Consider the following 25,065-nt stretch of genomic DNA (forward strand, 5'->3'; position numbering starts at 1 on the left):
ACCTCTTGTATTCCTTGCTGGAGGCAAGAGACTCTCTGCTTTGTATTCCTGATGACAAGACACATAGAGCTACGCTAGAGCCCTGGAGCTGGAGGAGCCATATGGAGACCCATACCAGTGGTGAGATGCTTATACTGCCACTGGGTCCACAAGACTTTCTACCCATTGGCCTGTGATCTTCTTGATTCGGTATCATTGCACATGTTGTGTGAGTCTGAAGAGGACTTTATAGATTGGTACCAGACATATGGATTAATATTAGTTTATGAACTTGATCTGGACTGGGTTGGGATATATTCTCAATATACAATTACTCTTGTATATAAAGCTTTCTTATACACATATGAGTGTCTATGAATTTGTTTCTCTAGTCTACCAGACCAACACAATAACAGTGGAACACTGCCAGATAGAGTGCCAGAAGATGAGCCACTCTAGTTGGGAAGGCATTCAAACGACGACTGTGGAAGAGTTATCTCATCAAAGTAGAGTCTATCTTAATCCTGTGGATTGAGTAAAGCTTTTAGGATCTTTGTTCGCTGACAGAGAACAGCTCAAAATGAGAAGAGATTTTTATAAATATCTATTAATAATTGGAACGTTGTTCAAAGAATAAATCTAGAAAAATTAGAAATCTTCAGAAAGAAATGGAACACACAAAGTTTGATATCCCAGGCATTAGTGGAGGCCATTCTTAATGGGACAGTCATGATTTCTTATGCTTGGAATGAAAAATTCAAAAAGAATGGCATTAAAAAAAAAAAGAATGGCATTGCATTCCTTGTCAAAAAAATTTCTGATTGAATTATTGAATTGTATGGTAGGTAGTTAAATGCCAACAAAACTGTTAAAAAATACTTCAAGATCTTTCTTGATCAAAGGCATAAATCTGACTTGAACAGTTAAACTTTGTCAGCAGATCCCCTCTAGAATGTGGGCTGGACCTGATCTGGTTTCCAAAGTGTTCTGTATTTTTGGTTTATGTTGTTTTGTTTGTTCATGTAAGAGTGTATCTCCTAGGTGTTATGTCAGTGGAGGTCACCCTCTTTAAGCTGTGTTATAGACTTTTCCGGTTTGGGGATATGAAACCCAGGCTTGATGAACAGCAAGTAGAGTAAGGGGTTTGGGGAAAAGGTACAGTGGTGGTGGCAGCAGGGTGAAAGGGAGACACTGTCTAGAGTCCATGTAGAAAAAGAATGTTTGGAAACTGATTGTGGTAGTAATTGTATGATTCTACTTGACATGATTGAAATATGGACTACTATATGTATTAAATTCCAACTTCAGTAAACAAACAAAACACAGGTATCTTGAAGTACGATTTATGGCCTCTAATAGGATAATATCTATGCCCCTTTAAGGAAGACCAGTGACTCAAATTTGTACATTAATCACTAAAACAAATATTGAAGAAATTGAATAAGTCTAACTTCTGTCTGAAATTTTTTTTTTCGGTCTGAAATTAATCAAGCATGCAATTGGTATACATCAGTGGTTCTCAACCTTCTTGATGTCGTGACCCTTTAATACAGTTCCTCTTGTTGTGGTGACCCCCAGCTATAAAAGTATTTTCGTTGCTCCTTTATAACTATAATTTTGATACTGTTATGAATCATAATGTAAATATCTGATATGCAGGATGTATTTTCATTGTTACAAATTGAACATAATTAAACATAATTAAAGCATAGTGATTAATTACAAAACAATATGTAATTATATATTGTGAAATATTTATGTGTTTTCCTATGGTCTTAGGTGATCCCTGTGAAAGGGTAATTCGACACCCACGGGGGTCATGACTCCCAGATTGAGAACCGCTGGTATACATGGATAAGAACTGGTGTTTGGAATGAGAAAGTTGGGAACAAAGGGGAAAGCTCAGTAGTAATAGCCTTGATGTTAGACATGAAACTGGAGGTCACATGATGGGGTTTTGAAAGACCGACTTCTTCACAGCAAATACGTTTATTTCAGCAACAAAACTGTAACTATACATGTGGACCTTGCCAGGCAGAGTACACAGAAATAAAATTTACACACAACGGGGGAAGAAATTATGGAGAAGCTCAGTGTCATCAGCTGGAACAAGGCCAGGAGCTGACTGTGGAGCCAGATTATCAATTGCTCATGTGCAAGTTTGGGGTGAAGCTGAAAAAAATTAAAGCAAGTCATTGAGAGTCAAAACATGGGCTTGATTATGGCTGACGTTAGATCTGAAAACAGAAAATACCAGAAAGATGCTGGCTTTTGTTTCATTGACTACGTAAAGGCATTTTATGTGTTGATCATGACAAACTATGATGAAGATTGCAAAGAATGGGAATTTCAAACACTTCATTGTGCTCATACGGAACCTGTACTTGGTTGTTTGAACAGAAAAAGTGGATAGTGTATGGTATACCATCAAGAAAGGTGTGTGTCAGGTTTATATCTTTTCTCCATACTTAACCTGTATACTGTGCAAGTAATCCCAGAAGCTGGACTCATGAAGCAGAACGCAGAGTTAAGATTGGAGGAAGTCTCATTAACAACCTGTGATATTCAGATGTTACAACCTTGCTTGCTGTAAGTAAAGAGGGCTTGAAGCAATTATTGATGAAGATAAAGACTGTTACAGCCTTTCATATGAATTGCAACTTAATACAAAGAAAACAAAAATCCTCACAACTGGACCAGTAGACAAAGAAAAGATTGAAGTTGTCAAGAAAGGTTTTATGTAGATGTCACAAGAGACTCTAAAATTTACTCTTAATCTTTGAGTAGCTAAGGCAAATAGAAGAAATGATGAAGTCAAAGAGCTGAACAGAAATTTTCAAAGGGCAACGTGAGAAACAAAGCAGAGTATTAAAATAAAATGTGCGAAGACCTAGAGTTAGAAAACCGAAATGGAAGAACACACTCAGCATATCTTTTTTTAATTTTTTTTTTTGCATGTAGCCACAGAATTTTATTTCTAAGCCAAGTTGAAGGTTCCAGAGATTAAACACAAAGCAAAACAAGAGCACAAACAGCTCTGGTTGTCTCTGTGCTGCTGACTCGAGTGGCCGAGAGGAATTCTTCTGGCTGCCTGACAAATGATGGTCCTGCCACAGAGATCAATTTAAGGGCCCTTGCTGTTGGCTTTTAGAGGAACTCCCATTCAGTGGCCTTCGGGTTTTAACTATCCAAGCATCTCTTTTTCTAGAGGAAAGACTAATAATTCATACTTCAGTGGAGTGAATTATCTAACCCCCCTTACCGTCATCCCAGAGAAGCTCAGTAAATAGAAAGGAGAGGTGAGCTACTGAAGATACAACCCAGGGAAAAGCAACGCAAACTTGAGGGATTTGAATCTCTTGTCCATTGCCATAACATACTCAGGCTTGCAGGAGTACCTGGCCACGGCAACTAGATGGCAATGACTTATTGACCGATGAACGCCTTGAATTTCACTGCCCCTTAGCTTATGACCGTGATCAAGCCCTACTCATTCCTAAGTTGGTAGCTAATCCAGGAGAACTAACTCATAAAATCTTAGAATATAAGTTCTTGGGCATCCTAAAGTCATTATTTAGACAGAGATAAGTTACCTATTTAAACTCAGCCCCACAGCCTAGCTCTGGAGGTGGAGGGGTGCAGGCAGAAAGCTCAGCACACCCGACACACCCCAGGCTGCGGCTGCTGCGTCCAGTCAGAGGCCACACTCGGGAAAGACTTTATTTTGCAGCTTGTTTCACTTTCCCCGGATCCTCAACTTCAGTAATGTCTGCTAGGATAGCCTCTTGGCTGTCCAGGAACTGGTGAGGTCCAATGGCATGCAGGTTTTCATCCACGTCCAAGAGGATGGGGACAGCGGTAGGGAGGGTGATGTTGATGTCTTCATCGGGCATACCTTCCAGATGCTTCAGGAGCACTGAGCTGCTGGGTCCGTGCACTGATATCAGGATGGTTTTGCCACTTCGTACCTCCTGGGCGATTCTTATACTTGGACATCCTGATGCCGGGCTCTCCTGGTGCTGCTAGGGGGCCCTGTGTTCAGCAGAAGCAGACCATCTGCAGAGAGGCCGCCCAGGAGCCCCCGACTCCGATGACTACCACATTCAGCATATTTTAAGCTAAAAGAGCTGAAGAAAATATTCAAGCCTTTAGTGGCAATATTGAAAGATTCTGTGGGCAAAATACTGAATGATGTAGGAAGCATTAAGAAGAGGGAAGGTTCCTTCCCCCAACTACCATGATCCGAATTCTACCTTGCAGGGCTGGATAGGGCAGAGGCTGTACACTGGTACATATGAGGGCTGGAGGCACAGGGAATCCAGGGTGGATGATAACTTCAGGACCAAGGGTGTGAGGGGCGATGCTGGGAGAGTGGAGGGTGAGTGGGTTGGAAAGGGGGAACTGATTACAAGGATCCACATGTGACCTCCTCCCTGGGAGATGGACGGCAGAGAAGGGGGGAAAGGGAGACTCCGGATAGGGCAAGATATGACAAAATAACAATGTATAAATTACCAAGGTCACATGAGGGAGAAGGAGCAGGGAGGGAGGGGGAAAAAAAAGAGGACCTGCTGCAAAGGGCTTAAGTGGAGAGCAAATGCTTTGAGAATGATTGGGGCAGGGAATGTATGGATGTGCTTTATACAATTGATGTATGTATATGTATGGACTGTGATAAGAGTTGTATGAGCCCCTAATTAAATGTTTTAAAAAAAAGAAGAAAGAAGGAATATACAGTTACTGTACCAAAAACAACTAGTCAACATTCAACCATTTCAAGAGGTAGCATATGAGCAAGAGCCAATGGAAGAAGCCCAAACTACGCTGGTGCCATTAGACAAAAACAAGAGTCTAGGATTTGATGGAATAGCAATTGGAACATCTCAACAAGCTGACGACACTGGAAGCATTCACTCACCTATTGCAAGAAACTTGGAAGACATCTACCTGACCAACCAACTGGAAGAGATTCATATTTGTACCCATTCCAAAGAAAGGTAACCCAATGTGAAGCACAAATTATAGAACACTATCATTCATGTAACTTGCAATTAAAATTTTGCTAAGGATGATTCACCAGCTGTTATAGTAGTAGTACATTGACAAGGAATTGTCAGAAATTCAGTCCAGTTTCAGAGGAAGATATGATACAGGGTCATCATTGGTGATGTCAGATGGATGTTGGCTGAAAGTAGAGAATATTAGAAAGATTTTCTTGTGTTTATGAAGTATGCAAAGTCTTTTGATGTGCCATTCATCACAAATGATGGAGAGCCTTGAGAAGAATGAGAATTCCACAACGCTTGTGTTCATGAAGAACCTGTCTGTGAATCAAGAAGCAGTGGTCCTAGCACAGTAAGGAATACCATGTGGTTTAAATGACGAAAGATGTGGTATCCTTTCACCATACTTACTCAGTCTGTGTGCAGAACAAATGACCATAGGAAGAAGAGAGCAGCATCAGGATGGAAGAGATTAATAACCTGCAGCAAGCAGATGACACACTTTGCTTCCTGAAAGCGAGGAGGACTTGAAGCACTTGCTGATGAAGGTCAAGGATTGCAGCCTTCAGTACGGATTATAACTCAGTGTAAAGAAAGTAAAAATTCTCACAACTGAACCAATGTAGACCGTCATGGTAAGCAGAGAAAGATTGATGTTGTCGACGATTTCATCTTGCTTACATGGAAACAGCAGTCAGAAGATGAAACAACGCATTGCATTGGGTAAATTACACTGCACACGACTGACTTCTTTAAAGTGTTGAGGAGCAAGAATGTTACTTGGAGAATTAAGGTACACCTGACTCATCAATCACCTCAATGCATGTGAAAGCTGGACATTGAATAAGGATGCTGAAGAAGAATCGATGTATTGAATTACAGTGCTAGTGAAGAATATTGAAAATCCCATGGACTGTCAAAAGAACCAAATATATCTTGAAATGTGGGGAGAAGAGAGTCTCCCACAGATCATCACAGGTCCGGTAGGTGCAATTGTACAGCGATAATAAGTAAAGATTACAGTAAAGTCATAGCATGAGAGGTTGAGGAGAATGGCAAATAATGGAGTCAGACACAATTCATGGTAGCATGCTCACCTTGGACCCACTTGACTGATAGCCCTTAGGGAGAATGGCACCTGACCTACTCCTGATGACCTCCAAGTGTATAGTCATTTGCAGCTAAGTTTGGCATATATTTGGGGGAGACAACTTGGGAGAAATCCTTCTGTTTCCCACATTGAAAGAAGTAAATTTCAACCAGAATGCTCTTTAGAAGCAAGTATGATGGCACTCCATTTCAAATGCTTCAGACATGTTACCAGGACAGACCAGTTCCTAGAAAAGGCCATCATGCTTGGTAAGGCAGGAGGACAGTGCAAAAGAGAGACTCAAGGAGACGGCTGACACGGTGGCTGCAACAATGGGCTCAAACAACAATGGTGGGGATGGCCCTGGATGGCAGTGGCTCATTCCGTTGCACATAGGGTTGCTATGGGTTAAAACTTACTTTAGCAACACCTAGCAACAAAAACAAGTTCAAGAAATACAACCTGTAACTCATACACATTTAAAATATATTTTTCTATATTTATTAATTAAAGCATTTTTAAATGATTTTTTTAAAGCTGAGAATTCAATGGATTAGTGAGAAAATTGCATGTTCTATTGAACATTATGTAAATTATCTTCTGGTGTTTGAACTAAATACCACAGAAATCAGGAGAGTGATTCATTCTGCCAGCTAAGGTCCCAGGCAAGTCTTAATGGGGACTGGCATTTGATTCTGATCTTGAAAAGGTGGGTGGCATCATTTTCAAGGAGAGCAGGGAGAAAAGTAGGAAAACAGCTGCCCTCCTTGGAAAGTACTAGCATTCCGGAAAGGACAAAAGCTGTGGCTGGAAGGGAGGGCAGGGTTGAGGAGGAGGCCTGCAAATTCCAACTTGAGGGCTGATGTGGAGAAGGCTAGAAAGGGAAGTTGTGAATACTTGCCACTATCATCCCTGAAGTTCTCCCTTCTGTTCCGGTGTGGAGTGCCACACGTGCTGACACGGGGATACATAATACAGTGTCGTGTGCCAAGTACTACTGGGAACTCATCAGTGGTCCTGGTGACACAGTGGCTTCCTCTTGGGGTTACTGATCTCAGGGCTCCAAAGGAGAAAGCGTCCTGCTGCCATAAAGATTTATGGCCTCCGAGAGCCTGTGGAGCAGTGTTACTCAGTCCTCTAGAGTCCCTGTGAGTAGTTCTCAGCTCCGGGGTCCTGAGGCTGAGCTTTGGTTTAATTCCTTTCTAAACTTTATGTACGCAATGACTCAGGTTTGCTTTGTGTCCATCATTCAACTATCATAGAGTGAGTTTTCTTTTTTAGGCAGGAAATCTTCTGACTGAACACACGAAGTTTTATAATATATTTATAAAAATAAGACCACTTTTCAAACTAAAAAAAAAGAGTATATTTTTTCCACACATACTTCGAAAGTTCTTATTTTGCTTCCTTGGACTAATACCATTAAAATACTATTGCGTGGCATATTTTTGTTCTCTTTATGAATGACTCATTTTTATTTGCTCTTGTTTAATGGTACTAATATGAAATTTATTTAAAAGACAGATCCAAGTCTTGTCAGTAACTATTTACAAGCCAACGTGCACAACACTAGTCCCAGGTGCCTTAGGTTAGAGTCAAGGTATCGTCGAATCAGGCTGGCTCAAAACTTTCGCCTACTACTGTATGTCACCAAGCATAATTGTCAGCCATTGTGTTTGCCATGCTCTCTTAAGACACACAGAAGGCAAAGTTACCTCCTCATTGGCCACTAGAAGGAAGGGAAATTCGCAGGTTTTTACTGGTTTATGAAATTTCTTGCCTAATGGAAAAGACAGGGGAAAATATGTTCAGGTAAATGTCTATGGATCTAATTTAAGTCAGTGTTTCAGCAGTAGGTGAGCTGAGTAAGTTATAAGAAGTTAACTGGTGCTTTATCAGTCTTCAACCTTTTAATTCTTTCTTTCTTTAAAGAAACTACTTTTGTTTAAACAATTGCTATAAAGCAGTATTTCATTTGTTCTTGTTTTTCTGCTTCTGAATTTGTAGTTACAGAAGAATTGCCTGCTCTCACTTTGCAGTGACCGGATTCTTCAAGATGTTCCATTTAACAGGCAAGTGAGAGCTCTAAAAGTTTTAAATGGGGCAAAACTGAATTTCAAAAATCTTTCTTGGGTCATTTCTTACCAGGAAGGACATTCCTGGTATAAGATTGAATGGATAAAATTGTGCATGACTTTACAGAATGCTAAATGTACATGTCTTAATTTAGTTCTCTGACATCTCATAATAGATTGGCCTCTGTTTTCATAGCACCTTGCTTAAGAATTTATCTTGGTCATAGTTTTCAGAGCATTTATATAACAGTGTGTACTATATGACCTCCATTTGAAGGTGAGGAAGCTGCTGAGCTGTGTCCTCAGTGTCTTGCCCATGGGTGTACGTTTAACTAACAAGTCTAGAAAGACTCAGGTCTCTTAGTTCTAGGTTCAGTGTTCTGTTCTTTGTAACATCCCTCTGGTATTGGACCCACTCCTCACTTTTAGATTGTTGTTATCTGGCGTTCACATTAATGACAACAGTAAAAACTCTACTCACAACTCTCTAAAGCCTCCGTCCCATCCTACCCCTTTTCCTAGTCTTGGATGCAAATAAAATTAAAAGAGAGGGTGGGAGCAGGGAAAGGCCAGGCATTTTGGGCCATTAACCTGTATGAATGCTCCAGGGCAGGTGTCCTCAAACTACGGCCTTCAGGCCACATGTGGCCCACCCAGGACATTTATCCAGCGCACCAGGTGTTTTTGCCCCGTTTGTTTTTTTACTGCAAAATAAGATATGTGCAGTGTGCATAGGAATTTGTTCATGTTTTTTTTAAACTGTAGTCCAGCCCTCCAAACAGGTCTGAGGGACAGTGAACTGCCCCCTGTTTTAAAAGTTTGAGGACCCCTGCTCCAGGGCCTTGCTGTGGCCACACGCCTCAGGTCTGAGGGAAGGGGGCAGACAGTATGTGCAGAGATGACTTAGTTGCAGACCCAGAAAGCCATGGTTTGCACAGCAGGTAGCAGTCCCAGGAGGGTGGGCATTCCCTGGAGAACAAGAATTCCATGTGAGTCATGGCAGGATGGGACCTCTCCTGATGGCAGATTCTGACCTATACAGCTCTGTGGTTTGATAGGACACAGCCGGCTAGTCTACCTGAAGTACAGAGTCGCAGTGGAGAGGAGTGAGTTGCAGATGGCAGCTGCAGGCAGGGAAGGGAGCAGCCTCATCAACAGTTCTTGTAGCCTGAGGAGCACTTGCCTAACTTAATGTAACTACCTGGTCTTTGGATCCTAACCATGTCAGTAAGTGAAGAGTAGTTGTATTGTTTATTGGTATTGAATTATGGGGGAAATTTTTAAAGCAGAGGTTAAGGGAAGCTATAAAACTGGATTCCAGTAAATCTAAAATGATAACTTTTCTAAGATGTGCTTTCAAAGCTAAAAAGATGATAGTTTTTGTTTCATGTTTTAAAATACTGATCTTTTGTTGTTGTTTTAAAATTGTGAATTAGATGAGGGTTAAACGTATCAGACCATAATTTTGCATTGACCATTTTAAACAATTTATCAAACTTCCAGTGGCCTGTTCTTCCCTCTAAAACCAGAAAAGCTCCACCTTTGTAGTACACATTTTTCCTACTAGGCGAGCATCAAGCAGCTTACTCTGAGGTAGTGCACCCAGCGAAATCGCCTAGGAAGGTTCTCTCTGGTCACAGTGAATTTTTTCATAAAAATAGTTTTGCTCAAAGCTTGTTTTTTGTGATGGCCGATTTAAGAGAACAATGTGTGGCTTTGAAATTTTGTTTCCTGCTTGGGAACATTGCCACCGAAACTTTTGTGATGTTGAACACAGCTTAGAAGGACAGCGCTGTGGGAAAAACTCAAGTGTACAAGTGGTTTTTTTGTTTCAAAGCAAGGTGAAATGTTGATTGATGACAAATCTCGTTCTGGAAGTCTGTCATCTTCCCAAACAGCTTGTTCCACCAGGTCAGACTGCTAATCAAGTTTTCTATTTAGAGGTTCTGAAAAGATAACATAACAGTGTGCGACAAAAAAGGCCTGATTTGTGGCAGACAGGGGACTAGGATCGCCCACCTCAACGTACCTGCTCACGCAGCCATCTCAAAGTGCGCCAGTTTCTGGCAAAAACCAGCTTGCCTCTCTTGCCCCACACACTTAATTCATCTGACCTTACCTGATTCATCCATGCCACTTCTTTTTGTTTCTACGAATTAAGAGGAACGTGAAAGGACAGTGATTTGCCAATGTAGACGAGGTAAAGAAAAACATAAAGGAGATGCTAAAAGCCATCCAAACAGATGAGTTTGAAAAATGTTTCCAAGAATAGAATTGCATATTTGACACCTTTTTTACGTGTAATGGCGAGTGCTTTAAAGGTGATAAGGTTGTTTTGAAAAAAAAAAGTTTAAAGACATAGCTTTGGGGGGATGAGATTTTTGGGGGGCGGGTACCCCTCATATTTTTCTGCTCCTTCACCAAAGTTAAGACCCGTCTACCCTTTAGTCTATTGCTTCCCCTTTCCACCCTACCATCTCACCTCTGGTAAACGTCAAAGTTTATTGCTTTTGGCAAGAAAGTTTCGTATTTATTTTAAATAATTGCTCTCATACAATACTTGCACTTTTGTTTTTACTAAGTGCGCTCGATGTGATGTTCTCTAAGTCCATACATGTCACTAGGCATTTCATAGTTGCATCATAATTGTTTCCCACTGTGTAGTATTCTATTGTGTATGCCCCAATGTTGGTTTGTCTCTTCTTCTCCCAGTGGGTGTTTAGGTTTTCCTGCCTTCTTGATCTTGTGCCTAAAGCTCTGATGAACATGGGTGTGCATGGGTCTGTGCTGTAGTCTTTATATGTATGTGTAGGGGATTTACCGAGTATTACGATTGCGGGGCCATGTGGTGTTGCGATTTCCAGTTGTTTGAGGAAGTCCATCGTCGTCCTGTTGAGTTACAGCCCTACCTGCAGTATGTAAAGGTCCCAGTGCTCTGTCCCCTCGCCGTCGTTTATTGTTTCTGCTTTTTTGAATTTTGCCATCATCTTTGGGTTCAAGTGTCTCAGGTGGCTAGCGATGGGAGAGCACTTAGGTTTATTGGTTGCCCAGATGCCCTCTCTGGTAAACTGTCTATTGAAGTCCAGCGTCTACACATTTTATATCCCACCTGTATGCCTTCAAGTAGTTCGTTTGATTGATTGTTTCACGCTATAGAAATTACATGAATAAATGTGTTGTTGTCCAATGTAAAGGTTCTTTTCTTCCTTTCTTTTTTTTTAATAAATAAATCTTTTTATTGGGGCTCATACAACTCTTATCAACTTTCCTTATTTTCTTAGCCAATCAAAATACAGCAGATACTGGGTACAAACAAAACAGAAAAAGATTTTGGCGCCTGTGCTGACAAAGAACAGTATGACCAAAATACCACATGCTTCCCGAACTAGGAGCAGCTGGGTCTCTTTATCTCCTGAGACTCCCTGAATCCTGACTCCTTCGTGCCCCTCCCTGCCCTCTAAACTTCTCCAGTTGGTTATTCCTGTTCTCCCCAATGTTCACTAGAGAAGCTTCTCACTTGAGAAATGGGCTCAGGGGGAACAATGGGTCGAGTTCTCTTCTGGTGACTCTTGGCATAGTGGTTATACATTGGGCTGTGATCTTCAACACCAGCAGTTCAAAGCTATGACTTTCTGTTCCTGTTAAGAGTCGCAGTCATGCACACCCAGCGGGGCAGTTCTACCTGTCCTATAGGGCCCTTACAAGGTAGCATTGATTCGATGGCAGTGAGTTCTGGTGACTCTTGGACCAGGGTAAGCTAAAGGGCCTTGATGTTTGAATTGCACAAGCTCTCAGACCCACTTCAAACTGAGAGGACCCTGGGGCCATTCTTTGCAGAATTGTCTTGGGATGGAATGCTGATGACCAGGATTCCCAAGTTGGAAGAGTTAGATAATAGAAGGGTGGATCACAGAGTACTAAATGGGGGAGGGGAGAAAGGATCAGAAAAGGGGATATTAAGATAGGCTGGATGAACAAGCTGGAGGAGAAAACAATGGGACCCACAGTTCCAAGGGGACATGGGAGAGGCGGAAGTGCGGGTAAAGGTAGTGGTGTTAACAAACCCAGGGACAAGGGAACAACAAATGATCCAAATCAGTGGTGAGGAGGGTGTAGGAGGCCTGATAGGGTGCGATCAAGTGTAATGTAACCAAGAGGAATTACTGAAACCCAAATGAAGAGTGAGCATGAGACTGGGACAGGAGGAAAGTCAAAAGAAATAGAGGAAAGAAGTTGGAAGCAATGGCCATTTACAGAGGTCTAAATAAAGGCATGTACATATATAAATATATTTATATATGATGATGGGGAAATAGATCTATGTGCATATATTTATAGGTCTTGTATTAAGGTAGCAGATGGACATTGGGCCTCCACTCAAGTACTCCCTCAATGCAAGAATACTTTGTTCTATTAAACTGGCATTCTATGACTCTCACCTTCCCGACATGATCTCTGAAGACAAAGCAAGTGCATAGGTGGATGTGGTGAAGAGGGCTGATGGAGCACAGCTATCAAAAGAGAAAGTGTCTGGGGTCTTAAAGGCTTGAAGGTAAACAAGTGGCCATCTAGCTCAGAAGCAACAAAGCCCACATGGAAGAAGCACATCAGTCTGTGTGATCACAAGCTGCCAAAGGGATCGGTTGCCAGGCATGAAAGAACAAAAAAAATCATATCATTGTGTGCTCACCTCCCTGATACGATCACTGAAGACAAATGGGATGCATAGGCAAATGTGAAGAAAGATGATGGTGCCCGGCTATCAAAAGATATAGTGTCGGCTGGTCCGAAGGTAGTGAGATCTCACAACGATTGCTTACAGTCAATTACTGGTCGACCTATTTGTCTACCCCACTCACTGCTGCACTTGACTAGTCTTAAAAAAAAAAAGAAGAAGATATAGTGTCTGGGGTCTTAAAGGCTTGAAGGTAAACAAGCAGCAATCTAGCACAGAAGCAACAAAGCCCACATGGAAGAAGCACATCAGCCTGTGCGATCACGAGGTGTCAAAGGGATTAAGTATCAGGCATCATTAGAACAAAAAATCCTACCATTGTGAATGAGTGGGAGTGCAGAGTGGAGACCCAAAGCCCATTTGTAGGCCACTGGACATCCCTTTACAGAAGGGTCTTGGGGAGGAAACAAGCCAATCAGAGTATGATGTAACAACGATGAAACATACAACTTTAGTTCCTAAATGCTTCCTCCTCCACTATCATGATCCTAATTCTACCTTACAAATCCGGCTGGACCAGAAGATGTACACTGGTACAGATAGGAACTGGAAACAGGGAATTCAGGACCAGTGGTGTGAGTGGCAATACCGGGAGGGTGGGTTGGAAAGAGGGAACTGATTACAAGGATCTACATGTGACCTCCTCCCTGGGGGACGGACAACATAAGAGTGGGTGAAGGGAGACATCAGACAGTGTAAGATATGACAAAATAATAATTTATAAATTATCAAGGGTTCATGAGGGAGGGCGAAGGGAGAGGGAAAATGAGGAGCTGATGCCAGGGGCTTAGGTGGAGAGCAAAGGTTTTGAGAATGAAGAGGGTAATGAATGTAAAAATGTGCTTTACATAATTGATGTGTACATGGATTGTGATAAGAGTTGTATGAGCCCCCAATAAAATGATTTTTAAAAAAGAAAGAAAAGAAAAGGGGATATTGGTCTAAGGCGGGGGTCTGAAAACTGCAGCTCCAGAGCCACATGTGGCTCTCTCAGAAATAAAGTTGAAAACCAAATAAAACTAACACAGTTTCATTTAAAAGTGTATTATTCAGATAATGGTACTTTCATTTGTAAAAATATATTTAAGTCTCTCAAATAACTTTTACATTGTTGTGAGGGACAGCATTTACTCTTCCATCTCAAAAGTTTGCTAACCCCCAGCCTAAGGGTTTCAAAATGCAGTTAATAATAGATCTTATGATTATCATTAATATATGATAGGACTAGAATTCAAATCCAGCACTGACTTCAGAATCTGTGCTCTTAACTACTAGACTATCCTGCTGCATAATTGGCCGGTACATTTGAGAACAAATGCTTTGCAGAAAGTTTAAGGTAGGCAGGCATAGTAATTTGAGGGTTAGGTTTCTCCAGTGAGTAATCCCTGGTTCTTGGCTTCGCACGATGAAAGAATTCACGCTGAAGCCCGTTTTGTAATCCAAGTGGGCTTTTATGAAGGACAGGACAAGTTTCAGGTTTTACAGCCTCCAAGGGGTTCACTACAGAGCCCAAACAACCACGTGGAAAAGAGCACCCACGCATGCGGATTTTGGGGGGATCCCGGGAGACTAGAAGCCCAAGAACCCTAGAGACAGAGTATGTGGGCCAAGTAGCTGTGGGCCCATGTCTGCCCACATGGAAGAGGGAGACCCTCCCCCTCTACCTGCCTCTGACCAGGAAGGAGCATGGTAAGATGTCCCAGAGCATGCTCCCTGTCTTTATTCTAGCCCACCCATTGGCTGGAGTAAGGCATGGTTAATGGTAATGATTGACCTCATTGGCTGAGTTAGACTCACCTGGGCGATACCCTGAGCCTGGGCCTAGTTTGCCTGCCCAGCTGTGCCTCCCCCTTGGTTCTGAGGGCTTGAGTTTGAGCATGCTGTTTGGGGTCTTCATAAGTGTCTAATGGTTGCCTAATATCTAACCTCTTCTGTGGGGGGCTTTGCAGGCATGGGAGGGACAACCCCCTGTCCCTAAGTTAGCTACCCAACAAAAGTACTTCTTAGAATGCTGTAAGTACAGGAGTGACATTATACCGAAGTCCTTTGGCAGGTTTATTTATTTTCAGTACACAGGCACAAATTGAAAGCACTGGGAATAGAGGTCAATTAAGGATTTATTATAGAGCCTTGGTAACATAGTGGCTACTCCTGGGACTGCCATCCACCAGCCACTCCCCCGGAGAAAGACATGGCTTTCTACTCCCATAACCAGCTACAGTCTGAGAAACCCAAAGGGGCCGTCCTATCTCGCCCTCAGGGTCTCCATGAGTCTGCATCAACTCCATGGCAGCGGCTTTGCTTTTGTGACTTGTAGGAGAACAGAACGCCAGTAATGGGCCTAATTCGCGGTGGCCTTGGGAATAGGAAGGAAGGAACAGCAAATATGAAGGAAGTTACAGAGGATTTAGCACTGTTAATATAATCATTCAGTTGGCACATGTAAGCATTAAGCAGTATTTAGGCGTGAAGCACCATAGAAGGTATTGATGTAGAGGTGTTTATGGGTTATGTTTCCATCTCTCCAAGGAGCTCACAGGCAAATGGGGGACTCAAATGAGTCTTAAATTAATCACAGATCTCTTACCAAGTTAGAGAAGTGGTTACTTGTTAGGCTGCTGACTGCAAGGTCCGCGGTTCAAAACCACTAGCTGCTCCTCAGGAGAAAGACGAGGCCTTCTACTGTCGTTGTTAGTCTCCCACAATGCAGTTCAACCTTGTTCAATGGTGTTGCTAGGAGTCAGAATCGACACCATGGCAGTGAGTTTGGTTTGCTTTGGTTTGGTTGACTAGCAGTGAGCTAATCAAGGAAAGCTTGTCAGAGGAAGGGATATTTGACCTGAGTTTCGAAGGATGAGACTGGTGTATTTCTCTCCTTTCCTCATAGCCCACACTCAGTTCTTTGGCAACTGTAGCTCTACGTTCAAACCAGGGCCGGAATTTGACTGGAGCTGGAGTCCCGCTTCTGCCATTGAGTCCATGTGGTTTCTCACTGGAATTACTGCATAGCTTCTTAACAGTTTTCCCGGCCTTTTCTCGCATGCACCACCCCCCCCACACACACACTCCCGAGTTTATGTAAAACATAGAGCAATTCTGCTAAAACATGTCAGTTCTGGTCACTTCTCTACTCAGATAAAAGCCAAGTCTTCACCAAGGCGCTGTGTGGTCTGACTCTCTTGTTAACTCAGACCTCACCTCTCAACATTCTTCCTCTTGCCTGACTGATTCCCATGATTTTTCTCAAAGCCCCCGGACACTCTCATTTCAGAATTGTTGTACGCCTATTCCCTCGGCCGGCCTGGACTGCATTCCCTGGATAGTCACATGGTCTTATTTCCTACAAAGCTTTATTGGAGTCTTCCCTACCCACTTTTTGAAGTTTCCGCATCTCATAAACCCTTTCCCCTACTTTATTTTTCCTCTCCATAGCACATGTCTGTAATTAACCAGACCAAACATTGTACTCCTTTGTCTGTTTAGTATGTCTTCCCCACTAGTGTGTAAGCTCTATGAGGGGCAAGAATTTAGTCTATTTTGTTAACTATTTCTAGAGTATGAAATGCCAGACAAATGGTTTGACCATATTTTCCAAGCCCACGTGGCTCTCATTCTCCATCTGTTCAGCTCAGACTGATTCATGAAACCCTGTGTGTGTGTGTGTGTGCAGGTTTGAAGCCGCCAAGCTGGTCATGCAATGGCTCTGCAACCACGAGGATCAAAACATGCAGAGGATGGCGGTGGCGATCATTTCCATCCTGGCCGCCAAGGTACTGAACTCTTGCTGGATACTTCTTTGTAGGCAGCTGGTTCTCGTTGCAATTACTGTGTCTCCAAAATCTTTGTGCCAGAGAGATATGTAAGTACCTATAATATGGTAGCAGTTCAGGGTGCTCGGAGGTTCCAGTCTGACCTCGCGGTTGCAGTCTGCTACAGTGAATAAGTTCTAGGACATTGACCTGGTCTTTTGCTTCTTTGCAGCTTTCTACAGAGCAAACTGCCCAGCTCGGTGCTGAGCTCTTCATTGTCAGGGTAAGTCATCTCTGTGCAGGCCACAAGAGGGTGGGTTTTGTCAGTATTGTGTACCATTTGACACTTTACTTAAAAAGAAAACCCCAAAACCTCTTACTTCTAAATACCCACCCCCATCCCCATAAGCCACCCCAAAACCTCCTGCCATCAAGTCAATTCCAACTCAGAGTGACCCTCTACTTTTTCCTGTGAGTTTGTGATTATCAATCCGACACTTAGGGGCAGTGCTACCAGGCTCCTTGTTTTCCCCACAGAGATAGTTTTGGTTCCTTCACAAAAACAGAAAGAGTCCTGAATTAGGAGATGGATGGGGCTTAGGATCTAGATAAAATTGCCTGAATCACTGGGATCTAGGTACCAAGCACTGAAATTTTATTTGGACAGCAGCACATTTGGTTTTTTGGGATTTTTTTAAAGCACAAAATATAACATATTTTAGAAAAGATGCTGATTTTACGCAATTGTTACTGTCTTCAGGGATGAGATTCTTGTTTTCAGAATGGCTGTCTATGTGTCTCATAGTAGTTCTGACTCAAATGAAACCCAACCAAACTCCTACCATTGAGTAGATTCTGACTACCCTTGTAGGTTTCCAAAAGAGTGGCTGCCTACCGTGTGACTAACAGACCCACTACACCACCAAGGCTCCTCCAAAAACAACAACCAAAAAAAAAAACTCACTGCCAACAGATTGGTGCTGACATATAGTGATCCTGTATGGTAGAGTGGAACTGTCCCTTTGGATTTGGGAGACTTTAGACTTGTATGGGAGTAGAAAGCCTCATCTTTCTCTCATCAGGGCTCCTAGATATATAAACATTCAAGATTTTAAAGGAAGTAGTCTACTCATATGCTTTGGGAAAAATCACATTTCTTTTAAACAGGAATTACTAGTGTAGTAGTAATAATGAATGATCCCTCGGTGGCACAAACTATTGGCACCTAAAGGTTGGTAGTTCAAATCCATTGGGCAGTACTGGAAAAGAAGGTCTGGTGGTTTGCTTAATAAGATTAAGGTTACAACCCCTCGACTGAGAGTAGTGATATCGGGAGGATAAGGGAAAGATGGGGGGAGAAAGGGGTAACCGATCACAAGGATCTACATATACCCCCCTCTCTGGGGGACGGACAACAGAAAAGTGGGTGAAGGGAGACGTCAGACAGTGTAAGACATGAACAAATAATAATAATTTATAAATTATCAAGGGTTCGGGAGGGTGGGAGAGGGAGGGGGAAAATGAGCTGATACCTAGGGCTAAAGTAGAAAGAAAATGTTTTGAGAATGATGATGGCAAGAAATGTATGATTGTGCTTGACACAATAGATGTATCTATGTATTGTGATAAGAGTTGTACGAGCCCCCAGTAAAATAATGATTAATAATACGATTACAGCCACAGCTCAGAGCCTGCGAGTAGACAATGTGGATATCTTTGTCTCCAAGCTGCTTTTAAAGCTGTGTCCTACTTTCGGTGGTGGGGTGGGTGGTGGGAGTGGTTGCTGGTAGCCTCGGGTGCAGTTGGGAGCTTTGAAGAAAAGAAGATAATACAAATGAAAAAAAATACAAAGAGGTAAACATGTTACACAGCTGCTTCAGAGGCAGAGATTATATTTAAATATAGCCAGGCTGATTCTAGTGCTGCACTGCTGACTACTATTCTATTGTGTTATCCAATTGTATGTACCGAACAGTGAATAAGAAAGGCCAAAGAGGAATCGGTGCATTTGGATTTGGTGCTGGTGAAGTATACTGAAAGTAACAACAAATCCGTCTTGGGGGAAATACAGTCAGTGTGCTTCTTAGACGCTAGGATGGAGGGTGGTGAGACTTGGTCTTGCCTGCTTTGGACATGTTATCAGGGGAGTCCAGTCCCTGGAAAGGGACTCAGAGTTGGTAAAGTGAAGGGCAACAAAAAGGGGCAGACCTTGGGCAAGATGGGTCCACTCAGCTGCTGCAAAGACGGGCTTGGACATGGTGATAGAGAGGGTGGCACGGCCGAGGAGTGCTGTCGTCTGCGTGCAGAGGCTCGCTACGAGTTGGAACTGACTCGAGGGCACCTGGCAACAAAGATTGTACTTGGATGTTGGTACTTAAAAATTTTTATTTCTCTATTATTTCTGCTTTACCTTTAATAATAGTATTCATTAAGAGTTTTTTTTAAAGGGTTTCCTTTTCTGTTTTCTCCTTTTTTAACATTTTATTAGGGGCTTATACAACTCTTATTACGATCCATACATATACATACATCAATTGTATAAAGCACATCCGTACATTCTTTGCCCTCATCATTTTCAAAGCATTTGCTCTCCACTTTGCATCAGGTCCTCTTTTTTCTCCCCTCCCTCCCCGCTCGCCCTCCCTCACAATCCCTTGATAATTTATAGATTGTTATTTTGTCATATCTTGCCCTATCCGGGGTCTCCCTTCCCCCCTTCTCTGCCGTCCGTCTCCCAGGGAGGAGGTCACATGTGGATCCTTGTAATCAGTTCTTCATTAATAGTTTTCTTACAGAAAGCTCTCTTTTAGCCCCAAAAGTATAATCTGAAAGTGGAGGCATGGGATTTCCTTGTAAATGTAAATTTACTAAATAAAATTTGTGCTTCAAATTATTTGCAAATAGAATTTCAGAGCTTTTGCCCTTTTTATGTTCGAGATAGACTTTAATTCTATTTCTGGGATTCAATTACCTCTCCTGCTAAGTGGAGCTAACTATACTACAATGTAGAATACAGATTACAAACATTCAGGAGAAAGATGAGGCTCCCTGTTGTGTAAAGAGTTACAGCCTCGGAAACCCTATGCAGGGTTGCTATGAGTTAGGCTCAACTTAGTGGCAGTGGTCTGGAGTTTTGCCAATATTTAAGCCCTTCTTCCTCTACCTTTTTTATCCCAAGATCTAAAATGTGTATATATTGTAACCAATTGTGTAAGATAGTAACCCTAATGTTTGAACATTTTACTGTCAAGAGTTATTTAGAGGTGATTAAATTGTAGGTTCATAAGAATAAGAAGAAAATATTCATGAAGACATTGTGCTAGTCTGGGTAGACTAGAGAAACAAATCCATAGACCCTCATGTGTATAGGAAAGAACTTTATATACAAGACTAATTGAATATTGAGAAAACATCCCAGCCCAGTCCAGATCAGGTACATAAGTCCGATATTAGCCCATGTATCTGATACCAATCTATAAAGTCCTCTTCAGACTTGCAAAGCCCATGCAGTGATGCCGAACGCAGGAAGATCACGGGCCAGTGGGTGGGAAGTCTTGTGGAATCAGAGGCGGTGTCAGCATCTCAGTGCTGGCAGGGGACTCCACGTGACTTCTGTGGCTCAGGGCACCAGCATAGGCCTGTGAGTCCTGTCAGCTGCCACGTCTCCCAGGGAGGGAGCCGGTGTCCTGCCTCCAGGGGACTGTTTATCTCCTGAACACCTCCAAGTGAGGTCACCAAGCGATGACCTGACTGACAGGCTAAACTCCACCTTCTTCATTCTTAATCCTCTGAAAGTGACAACAGATTATATAATTACCACAAACTTTATGCTTTCCTCCTGGTGTGGTTGTTAGAAGTTGTGTTGTGATCACATGGCCAGCAGTTCAAAACCACTAGCAGCTTGGCAGGAGAAAGACTTGATTTTCTACTCCCCTCTCGGAAACACACCGGGGCTCACTCTGAGTCATTATTGACTCGATGGCACTGTTTGGTTTTGGTTTTTGAGTGGTCTATTGGGTGTACTTTAAGAGCCTTTAAAATAAATGCTTTAAGCCAGGCATTATAATTCAGTAATGAGAACTTAATTCTATTTTCTTCTTTCAGCAACTTCTTCAAATAGTGAAGCAGAAAACCAATCAAAATTCAGTGGACACTACTTTGAAGTTTACACTGAGTGCCCTTTGGAACCTCACAGACGAGTCCCCGACCACGTGCCGACACTTCATTGAGAACCAGGGCTTAGAGCTCTTCATGAGGGTCCTAGAGGTCAGGAGGGGGATTTTCGCGACAGGCTGGGCATTTACTTCTTTAAGCATTCGTTTACCAGGTGTTTTTTTTTTACTTACTTACAGAGTTCTCCTTCTTTTTACAGTCTTTCCCAAGCGAATCATCCATTCAACAGAAAGTCCTAGGACTTTTGGTAAGATATTAGCATTTCCTTCTGAATTTCAAGCTGTAACTATTATTTATTTGAGGCACTATATTGACAGTTGCTACTGTGATAGTTACAAATATTTTAGGACTTTAAAAGTTTATACACAAAGTAATTAAATATTAGGAAAGCAGGCTATAAAGCTTAGAAGCTTTGCATACATATTAAGATTTCAGCCACATTGTAAGAAAAAATTAAGAGGGGCCAGTCACAATCCCAACTGCATGGACAGTGTTCCCCCCCCCCCCACACACACACACACACCACCACCACCACCACCCCATCCCCACAGAAGAATTGACTTCAGAAGACAGCACTGAAGCTACAGCTCAGGGAGAGGGACATGTCTGATCAGAGCACCCAGGAGCAAATGAAGGGGGAAGAAGAGAGAGTTGAACACATCCTGACCCACCAAGCCCTGAGGACAACGATAACCTTGCTCAAAGCAGCCAGTGCACAGAGAGGACCACATGGCCGGCCCCACTATGAGACAAGACATCCCTCACTGACCCATAACCCTACAGGGGACAACACTGGAGACACAGTTTGGGAATTGCGCCCGATCAAACCCCACCACACTGAGGCAAAACATTAAGGGTGCGCAACAGAACAGCAAGGGGAGCAGAGCAAGGAAGTCCTGAGGAATACCAAAATACACTTTGGGCCCAGGGCATAGCACCCCCATCAGATTCAACCAGAAAACACTCCTAAAGGTCAATAAACAGACCTTGAACTATTTACAGGCTTTTCTATTTTTTTGGTCATTGGTTATTTTTATTGCTTTGTTTTCTTTTGTTGCTTTGTTTTGCTCTGTCTTGTTTTTGTGCATATTATTATCTTGGCATGTCTGTCTACATAAGATAGGCAGGTTAAACAATCTGGAGGAGAAAACAATGGGCCGAAGGTTCTAGGGGGACATGGGAGAAGGGGAAGGAGAAAAGGAAGTGGGTGTTAACAAACCTAGGGACAAGAGAACAAGTGATCTAAAATTGGTGGTGAGGAGGGTGTAGAAGGCCTGGTAGGGCCTGATCAAGAACAGTGTAACTGAAAGGAGTTCCTGAAGCCAAGACGAGGGCTGGAAGCAGGACAAGAGGAAACTAAATGGAAATAGAGGCAAGGGACTAAATACAGGCATGTACGTATGCAGATATATATGTGAGGACAGGGAAATAGATCTATGTACTTATATTTATAGGTTTAGTATTAAGGTAGCAGATGGACATTGAGCCTCTACTCAAGTACTCGCTCAGCACAAGAAAACTTTGTTATATTAACCTGGCATTCTATGGTGCTTACCTTCCCGATCCGATGGCTGAAGACAAAGTGGGTACATAAGCAAATGTGGTGAAGAAAGCAGATGGTGCTGGCTATCAAAAGATATAGTGTCTGAGGTCTCAAAGGCTTGAGGATAAACAAAGAGTCATCTATTTCAGATGTAACAAAGCCCACAGGGAAGAAGCACACCAGCCTATGTGATCACGAGGTGTCGATAGGATCAGGTATCAGTCATCAAAGAACAAAAAAAAATCATATTGTGAATGAGGGGGAGTGCAGAGTAGAGACCCTAATCCCATCTGTAGGCAACTGGGCATCCCTTTACAGAAGGGTCGCGGGGAAGATGAGCTAGTCAGGGTGCAGTACAGCACTGATGAAACATAGAACTGTCCTCCCCCACACTATCATGATCCCAATTCTACTTTACAAATCCCAGTCAGACTAGAAGATGTACACTGGTACAGATAAGAACTGAAAACACAGGGAATCCAAGACACATAAACTCCCCCAAGACCAATAATGAGAGTAGCAATACCAGGAGGGTAAAGGAAAGGTGGGGGAAGAAAGGGAAAACTGATCATAATGATCTACATATAACCCCCCTCTCCGGTAGACAGACAACAAAAAGTGGGTGAATGGAAGCATCGGTCAGGGTAAGACATGAAAAATAATAATAATTTGTAAATTATCAAGGGTTCGGAAGGGAAGGAGGGGGGGAAATGAGCTGATACCAAGGGCTCAAGTAGAAAGAAAATATTTTGAGAATGATGATGGCAATAAATGTACAAATGTGCTTGACACAATGGATGGATGTATGGATTGTGGTAAGAGTTGTCTGAGCCCCCAATTGTTGCTTTGTTGTACTCGGTCTTGTGATGGTGCATATTGTCGCTGCATGTCTATCTAGAAGGGATAGGCGGGATAAACAAGTCAGAAGAGAGAACAAGAGGATGACAGTTCTGGGGGGACATGGGAAAGGGAGAGGCAGGGGAAAGGAAGTGGGTGATAGCAAACCCAGGGACAAGGGAACAACAAGTGATCCTAAATCAGTGGCAAGGAGGGTGTAGGAGGTCTGCCAGGGCTGGATCAAGGAGAATGTAACCGAGAGGAATTCCTGAAACCCAAATGAAGACTGAACATGATAGTGGGACAAAAGGAAAGTACAAAGAAACAAAGGAAAGAACTAGGAGGCAAAGGGCATTTATAGAGCTCTAAATATAGGCATGTACACATGTAAATATATTTACATATGATGAGGGGGAAATAGATCTATGTACATATATTTATAGGTTTAGTATTAAGGAAGCAGATGGACATTGGGCCCCTACTTAAGTACTCCCTCAACACAAGAACACTTTGTTCTAACACTTCAACAGTCTGAGATGCCCACCTTCCTGGCATGATCACTGAAGACAACGGATGCACAAGCAAATGTGAAGAAAGCTAAGGTGTCCGGCTATTAAAAGATATAGTGTCTGGGTCTTAAAGGCTTGAAGATAAACAGGTGGCCATCTAGCTAAGAAACAACAAAGCCCACATAGAAGAAGCACACCAGCCTGTCCCAACACGATTGCTGAAGACAAAGCGGGTGCATAAACAAATGTGGTGAACAAAGCTCAGAAACTGGCACAGGGAATCCAGGGTGGATGATAAATTCAGGACCAAGGGTGTGAGGGGCGATGCTGGGAGAGTGGAGGGCGAGTGGGTTGGAAAGGGGGAACTGATTACAAGGATCGACATGTGACCTCCTCACTGGGAGAGGGACAGCAGAGAAGGGGGTGGAGGGAGACTCCGGATAGGGCAAGATATGACAAAATAACGATGTATAAATTACCAAGGGCACATGAGAGAGGGGGGAGCGGGGAGGGAGGGGAAAAAAAAAAGAGGACCTGATGCAAAGGGCTTAAGTGGAGAGCAAATGCTTTGAGAATGATTAGGGCAAAGAATGTATAGATGTGCTTTATACAATTGATGTATGTATATGTATGGACAGTGATAAGAGTTGTATGAGCCCCTAATAAATTGTTTAAAAAATTTAAAAACTCAGAAACAACAAAGCCCACATGGAAGAAGCACACCAGCCTGGGAGATCCCAAGGCGTTGAAGGGATCAGGTATCAGGCATCAAAGACCAAAAAAATCATAGCATTGTGAATGAGGGAGAGTGCAGAGTGGGGACCCAAGGCCCATCTGTGGGAAATTGGACATCCCCTTGCAGAAGGGTTACAGACAGGAGACGAGCCAGTCAGGGTGCAGCGTAGCAATGATGAAACATTACAATTTTCCTCTCGTTCTTGAATGCTTCCTCCCCACCACTATCATGATCCCAATTCTACCTTACAAACCCGGCTGGAACAGAGCATATACTGTATACAGATAGGAACTGGAAACCCTTCAGGACCAGTACTGAGAGTAGTGATACTGGGAGGGTGGAGGGAAGGTGAGGGAGAAAAGGGGAACAGATGACAAGGATCTACATATAACCTTCTCCCTGGAGGACAGACAGCGGAGAAGTGGGTGAAGGGAGACTTTCGACAGTGTAATATATGACAAAATAATAATCATTTATAAATTATCAAGGGTTCATGAGGGGGGAGGGAGGGGAAAAATGAGCTGATACCAAGGGCTCAATTAGAAAGCAAATGTTTTGAGAATGATGAGGGCAACAAATGTACAAAAGTGCTTGACACACTGGATGTATGTGTGGATTGTGATAAGAGTTGTACAA

At 42.7% G+C, this 25,065-nt stretch overlaps 1 protein-coding gene across 1 annotated transcript in view; it reads left to right on the top strand.

Annotated features, from left to right (window-relative positions):
• The window catches only part of ZYG11B (zyg-11 family member B, cell cycle regulator), a 94,520-nt gene that overhangs the window by 56,443 nt on the left and 13,012 nt on the right, over positions 1-25,065 (top strand). Inside the window, exons 6-10 of the mRNA XM_075556184.1 lie at positions 8,080-8,144; positions 16,553-16,652; positions 16,864-16,914; positions 20,736-20,897; positions 21,004-21,051. Coding sequence (XP_075412299.1) covers positions 8,080-8,144; positions 16,553-16,652; positions 16,864-16,914; positions 20,736-20,897; positions 21,004-21,051 — 426 coding nt within the window. The remainder of the gene's footprint in view (positions 1-8,079; positions 8,145-16,552; positions 16,653-16,863; positions 16,915-20,735; positions 20,898-21,003; positions 21,052-25,065) is intronic.

The sequence above is a fragment of the Tenrec ecaudatus genome, chromosome 1 (genome assembly GCF_050624435.1).
Source record: "Tenrec ecaudatus isolate mTenEca1 chromosome 1, mTenEca1.hap1, whole genome shotgun sequence".
Taxonomy (NCBI): Eukaryota; Metazoa; Chordata; class Mammalia; order Afrosoricida; family Tenrecidae; genus Tenrec; species Tenrec ecaudatus.